General features: G+C 42.8%; 1 protein-coding gene across 14 annotated transcripts in view; it reads left to right on the top strand.

Annotated features, from left to right (window-relative positions):
- Window positions 1–6,668, top strand: part of ebf3a (EBF transcription factor 3a) — a 70,714-nt gene extending 64,046 nt beyond the window's left edge. For 8 of the 14 annotated variants that reach the window (XM_074646106.1, XM_074646108.1, XM_074646110.1 and 5 more), the window contains exons 12-16: window positions 1,728–1,793; window positions 2,002–2,173; window positions 2,574–2,759; window positions 3,207–3,374; window positions 4,631–6,668. In XM_074646106.1, the coding sequence (XP_074502207.1) occupies window positions 1,728–1,793; window positions 2,002–2,173; window positions 2,574–2,759; window positions 3,207–3,374; window positions 4,631–4,662 (624 nt within the window). In that variant the 3' untranslated portion in view covers window positions 4,663–6,668. The remainder of the gene's footprint in view (window positions 1–1,727; window positions 1,794–2,001; window positions 2,174–2,573; window positions 2,760–3,206; window positions 3,375–4,630) is intronic. The other 6 variants (XM_074646119.1, XM_074646114.1, XM_074646115.1 and 3 more) reach the window with 2 other exon arrangements.
- The last annotated feature ends 503 nt before the right edge of the window (window positions 6,669–7,171 follow it).

A 7,171-nucleotide genomic window follows, 5' to 3' on the forward strand; every position in this document is an offset into this window, starting at 1 on the left:
CCTCTCCTCCCTTTTTTTTTTCTCCAAGCTGTCCTTATGTCACTGCTGCAAAGTACCATATGGACAAGGAGGGAGAGGACGTTTTACAGAGAATGAAACATGGCTTGCGAACGCGACAGTCTTAATTGCTTTAATTGTTGTTTAAAATTGAGAGCCATGTAGGAGATCTTGAAATATGATAGAATAGATTATTGGTAATTATTAACTGCAGACAAAAAGAAAGAAAACCACTTTATCTCACTCAGCAAGAGAGAGAGAAATCTGTTCTGCCTGATGAGAATACATCAAGACAGCTGGTCCTCTCATTTAGTCTACCTGCCTCACGACAACCATAATTCTTTATTTGTATGCAAACTAGATGCATGCAACGTTGAGCATACACACCAATTTCAGAGGTAAATGCCCATTCTAAGAGCCACCCATCCGGTAACTTGGGGTGGATTAAGCGATATGTTTCTATAAGAGAGCATGGCATACGCTGGAAGTGGCTTCTACAGTGATTCATCTTGATAAATCAAGGACTGGTAGATATGCTCCTCAGGATGAAAGGGCCCATACACACACTCCGTAAACACTACATACGCTGTGCCTTGGAAACGCAGGCCAAGTCTTGGAGGCCGCTGTTTGAAGGCGCGAAGGCTGTGTTTACATTCATTTACGGCAGCTGCCGTCTTAATCCCACACTGCTATTGCCAAGTGATGGAACACTTCAGACAAATTACCGCGGCCCGCAAAAGAAAACACGGCGAATGTGGGAAGAAAACAAGCGCCATCTGAGATGTTTCTGGTGACAGATTTGCATTGCTTTTAACCAGGGTTCTAACAGCGCAGTCGACAAATCTCTGCTCTACAGCAGGTGACAACAAGCGAGCATTTTAAAAAAAAACAACACGCGCAACAGTCATGTCTGCAATTTGCCTTTGTCAGATTAAATGCACTCTAAAAGGAGAAGAGGGTTTTCATAGAGCATATTGCCTTCTGTATTATAGAAAACAAAAGAGAGCAGTCTGGATGCTCGAGAGGGATTTAATTGTAAGTGCTGAATTCAAAGAGCAGATAAAGACACGCGAACGGGCCAAACCCCACCTAGCTGGAAGCCCCAAACAGAGTGGGGGGGAACGGGATCCGGGGCCAACTCATTTTCAGTGTTAAGAGCCACAGCAACACAGCTAATCCGCATTGTCAAGCGGGGGCAAGCATGCAGACATGGATAAGACCACATCCTGAGCATCCGTGTCCCCAAGGCACAAGCACCCAGCTCTTGCTGGATGGGAAGTCATTTGTGAAGTCCTTTGCAACAGCCAGTCAAAGAGGTTAATTGAAAAATTCCTTAATGTCATTACAACAGAACTAGATTAACCCAGAGCTAATTCACTTTATTGTTCTGAAGAGAGGGGACTCGGCGCTGAACTCCAGAGCAAACGTGGAGCCCAGAATCAGGGGTGAGGTGTTGTTTTTAAAGGACCATGCCAGTTTAATTAAGATAGGGAACATTATTCACTGCTCCGCATGGTTGGAAGGAGCAAAGTGGTAGCGCCGTATAAACGCGGCGCCGGTTGCCTCTTAAATCAGGGTGGCTTTTATTTAGCCGGTTGAATATGTAAACATGTCCAAAGCTCTCCACGACCCCGCTGTGTAATGTTGATATTGTTTGTTACTGTGCCGGACCACTGGGGTCTCCAACATAATCTGTTTGGGTCTTAACATTTCCCTGTTTTCCTCATCAGGAGGTGCTACTGAAGAGGGCGGCTGATCTCGTCGAAGCCCTGTATGGAATGCCCCACAACAATCAGGTCTGTATCCACACGCAGCTCTGCTAAATATAAAGGAACCATTGAAAACTTACTGATAGTATGACCAAAGGGTGTGTTTTTACATCACTATATCTGGAACAACGTAGGCTACATGAGTTAACCATACAGCCATGAACCGTGCATCAAAGCGCAGCTATAAAACAAGCCATAAATAACGAAAACCTCTGCTCCTCTCTGCGCTTTCCAGGAGATCATTCTGAAGAGGGCAGCTGACATCGCCGAGGCCCTGTACAGCGTTCCCCGCAACCACAACCAGATCCCCTCTCTCGCTAACACAGCCTCCCACGGCATGATGGGAGTCAACTCCTTCAGCAGCCAGCTAGCAGTCAATGTGTCTGAGTCACAAGGGAATGACCAAGGTATGCGTTTAGGGTATGGCTCCTAGTGTTTCTCAAAAGTAGGGTCCAGGGACATGCTGGGGGTCCTTGAGGGGATTCCGGCAGCAAAATGAGAAATAGTTAAATTTCACTCTTTTTTTTCACTCATTAAAATGGATAGAAATTATGTTTTTGAACACCGGGTTCACTACCCCCATCCTCCCTATAATATAGGCAGTTAAAGGGGCCAATTAAGTGCCAAATTCTTTTCTTATTAAACTGGCATCTGCAGCATGTGCCGATATAAAAATGTTTGATTGCAGCAGTAAATCCCCATTATCATTTACTGTAATCAGTGAACATTTCCCTGGTAAACACTGTACCGAAGGAAAGAAAATGAATGGATTTCCCCTTTTCTATCTCCCGCCCCGTGTTTTTGCAGTGGGCTACAGCCGGAACACCAGCAGCGTGTCCCCCCGGGGCTACATCTCCAGCAGCACCCCGCAGCAGTCGAGCTACAACTCCGTCAGCAACAGCATGAATGGCTACGGCAACGCCGGCATGAACCTGGGAGTGCCAAGCTCCCCTGGGTTCCTCAACGGATCCTCTGCCAACTCCCCATATGGAAGTGAGTAGCTTGCCACTATCGCACGCTGTAGTAGCACTAAGCTGCTGCTGATTTAATTCCAGCTCCCACATTCGTTTTTCACTTCTATGAATCACTTCTGACAGGGTTATAACATTATTGATGGTGATAATATATTACTATTCATTCGCGGGGGCTTGTTTAGTTTTAGCACTTCGGAGAACACACATGTAGTGGCGAAGAGTAGTCGGGGAAAGGAGTCTTCGTTTTTATGTGGATTTCACCGTATGCCACCTGTATTTGTTCAACCGGACAAGATGTTGATGGTAGGGGCCTGTGAGTACTGATCGTGTATCCCCCCTGGCAGTAATACTATCCTAGCCTTACCTTAACTGCCCTCTCCCTCTCCGGCACTACTCACAGCACGTTCTCACTCTCAACCCCCCCCTCCTCCTCTCCTCTCCTTCTCCCTCCCTATCGTCTCTGCAGTTAAACAAAAGAGCGCCTTCGCCCCTGTGGTCCGACCCCAGGCCTCCCCACCCCCCTCCTGCACCAGCGCCAACGGCAACGGACTGCAAGGTGAGCCCCCCTCACCCCCTCATCCCTTCCCTACGGACTACTGGTCAGATACCGCTGCTCAGGCCTCTGTCCGGTTTGGTGAGGGATTAATCATTACAAATATATGCATTTTGACAGGCCAATTTACACCTTTCAGTTCACACTTACACATAGCATGCCTTTACACACACACACACACACACACACACACACACATACACACATACAGAACCGCAAGCGCCGTCCCACGTCTGCGCGAACCTACATCCTCGTTGCCCTTTCATACAAATGATCCCCTCCGATGTCGCAGGAAAAGACCTTCCCCCGAATTGTTTTAGTAATTATGTTTATTAGGTTTTGTGCATGTGTCATGACCAACATGATTACTTTGAAAACAAGCTTAGCCGTAGTGTGTGCCCCAAGATTAATAACATTGGGCTTAATGAAGTGGGAAATTAAAGTTCATCTTGCTACACGTTCATACTTATTAATACATGTTGTGCACAAATTAATGAGCAATGCCTTGCCATCATCTGCGCTGGCAAACTTAAAAGCATTTCAACCATGACTCTACAAATATACTCAGAGCAATATAATAATATATCATCCCGGCACTCCACTAGTCGCCTAATTGTTAAAACGTGTGAAAGTACTGAATATATAAACTCTCAGGATGAGGTACAGTTGCTAATGATATCCTAAGCAGATGGTCTCGGTAAAACAACGGAAGCTACCTTTGATCTCGCCTAATCTCTCTTAGATAATGACGCGGAGGCACGACTTGGGGAATGTAGTTACTAATGCGCCGTACAGTGCTGGAGAGCGGAGGATAAAAAAGAGAGAGACGAGGGGAGAGGAGAGGAATCTGAGGGGAGTCTGAGGAGCGTCTAGTACTGTAGCGTTTGTGGCATTGTGGGAAGTGACCGTGTTGTTGCTCTGCCGTCACCACGGCCGCGTCTCCTGGGAGTCTGGGCCACTGTTTGCCATTACCCCAACGCCAGGAGAAATATCACACATAGCAAGACTGGCATGCTGGGGGCTGAAATGTCAGAGCAGGAGGGAGGTTTTCAAACTCTCTCCCCCCGTTAGGGAGGACGTGCAGCAGCAGCAGCAGCAGGCTGGCGGACACGGCAAACACTCACAGGCACACACGCAAACAGGCACATTAAAGGCACACATTCACGCACTTGTGCACAGATCAGTCAGATGGCTGGACTCACACACACATGCACCCAGACACACACACACACACACACACTAAATTACAAAATGTTAGTAAATGTTTAATATTTATATCCATAATCTGTTTTAGGCAAAATAATCTAATCTTCTTTCTCCTTTTTTTTTTTTTCCAGCCATGTCCGGCCTGGTTGTCCCTCCAATGTAAATGCACTTTCATCATCTCAAGCACCAGTCTACACATTACCACTTCACAGGAGCACACAGCGAAAAACGCTGGTGTAATGTATAGTCAACCGCTTGTTCTGTTTTTAAAGATGAAGAAAAAAAAAGAAAGAAATTCTTTTAAATGACTTTCGCAAAACCTGCAGAAAAAAAAGGATTTCACGAGGAACAATATTTTTTTTTTTCTGTGGGATTTTTTTTTGTTTGTTTATCCTTCCCCCCCCCATACCCCCTAATTTTATCACCCTTGAAGAGGACACGGGATGATGAAGGGTTTATTTTGTATACCTGTCGGGTTGTGCTTCGGCCTTGGACACGTCCAATCAACCACACATTCAATACTGGAAGGGACTCTGTGGACTCACCATCTGGTTGTAAAGTAAAAACACTGATGTACAGTACATTTGCCAATGAACTTCAATTTTTTTTTTTTTTCTGTTTCAACTCTCTTTTAATAGATCCACAGCAGTTGTGTGTCTTTATAATGTGACTTTTTGTATTTTTATGTGTGAGAAAAATACACAGGGGCCAAGACAGTTTGAATTTCAACTGGAAAAATATATGATATATATAATGTAGAAAAATTGATCATAAAAGTACAACAAATACGAGTGAAAAGGGGACGGGGCTGGGTGGGTAAGGTTGTATCATGTTTCATTCCTGCATTTTAACTTAAATTTTGTAATTTATTGTAGCTAGAAAATCATCTTCAAAAGTTAAAAAAAAAAAAAATCCTCTTTGATTCAACAAGCACACTGACGTGTACAAACACTGCTCTGTTGATGAATATGATGTACTTCCATGTCTAGAGCTTCCTTTTAAGCAAGTGTGTTTTGCCATGTTTTTCAACTTTTTTGCTAGCACTGTATATTAATGCATTCCTAGGCTACTGTGAAGTCTGTTTCTTGTTGATGAGGAGCAGTCTCCCCCTTCTAGCTCCAACTCCCTTATGTGTTTTATATGTGGTTAAAAATTGTAGACTATTGTGATATTGCCAAACTTGTGCTAAATATTTATACATCTGTCTTTTTCATGTTCTTTTAGATCGACAAAAAAACATAAAAAAACGAACAAAACAAAATTAAAATCCCATTGAGAATGTAGGAGTATAGTAGTTCATCGTCATCTTTCTGTTCAAACACACACTTGCGCTCACTGAGGGAAATTTTGTAACATATCAACTATAAATAATGTATTTATCTCTGAAATTTTGTATATTGCTTTTCATTATGTATGTATTAATCGTCATGCCCTTAATATAGTGATGCAGCACAGATAATTCAGCCAAGAACTGTTGCCTTCATTTGTTTTCTTTTTGTATTTGATGAAATGCAATGTGCATATATTTCACGTGTATCCTCAAAAAACTTTTGTGTTACTCCGTCAAGACTCTCTGTCCATTTTTTTTAAAGGGGAAGTCAAACTTCATTGTTTATTTTTATATTGATTTTAAATTATCTATACAGACCATTTTTGGAGAAAACTTTGTTGGTTGTATTGTCAAATAAATTGTTTGTGACCCATATGATAGTTGTTAAGATCCAATAGAGACTAATGTGCATGAGGGACAACCTTGGAGATAAAAAAAAAACACTCCATTTGTGGTTGTATCTTTTTTTTTCTGTTTTGTAGAATGTATAGAAGTCATTTTTACTCACCACTTATGACTCTGCCACAGCTTACATGTGTTTACAGGGAAGAAAATTTAAAAATGTCAACATTTGGAATGGAAACAGAAATGAATAAGTGATGTTTTATTAAAATTTTCAGTAAAAACACAATAGCTCCTCAACTGTGGACTTCTTCAGTTTTAAGTACAGTTTGGCTGGCAGACAAACTGACAATCAGAACAAAGAAAAAAAAGACAGTAGAAAACTTCTGAAGACAAAACCTGTGACTCGTCTGTAAGTTGTAGTGTTTAGACTTTGCCATAGAGATAACTGTTTGAAACCTGTGGAAAAGTGTAACATCCATAAAAGATGAAAACTGCTCTACTACTCCAATTCTTTCAGCAAAGCACTCTGACATTGTGACATATTCCTACTGGTCTTTGTATCAGCGTATCCTGCATCTGTGGTGCTTCAAAGGTTCATTGTAGTCATTCATAAACAGTGCAAGCTTTTTATTCAAAGCACCCCAAATGGGGCTCATTCAAATCCCTCATTTCATTGCATTAAGCCACCTAGTTAATAAAGAATCGATACATTGAAAGAGCAAGGTTATCCTTTGTCTATAAGGGCTGGTATCGTTTTGAACCTCTTATAGTTTGAGCGCTGAAAGGGGGGGCCACTGTGAAATCTATACTCATCAAGTGGGTCAAACAGAAGGATAGGAGTGTTTGAGGGAAGAATGGCGCTTCTCCTTAAAAACAACTGAGCATCTTATCTGGCATCCTGAGTGGTCGCCGAGAGCGGGTCACAAAATGTCAATTTCTCATCAAGGCAACATTGTCCGAGGGCCACCTCTGCCTTTAATGCACAATTAAACAACGG

This window comes from Sebastes fasciatus, chromosome 9, assembly GCF_043250625.1.
Source record: "Sebastes fasciatus isolate fSebFas1 chromosome 9, fSebFas1.pri, whole genome shotgun sequence".
NCBI lineage: Eukaryota > Metazoa > Chordata > Actinopteri > Perciformes > Sebastidae > Sebastes > Sebastes fasciatus.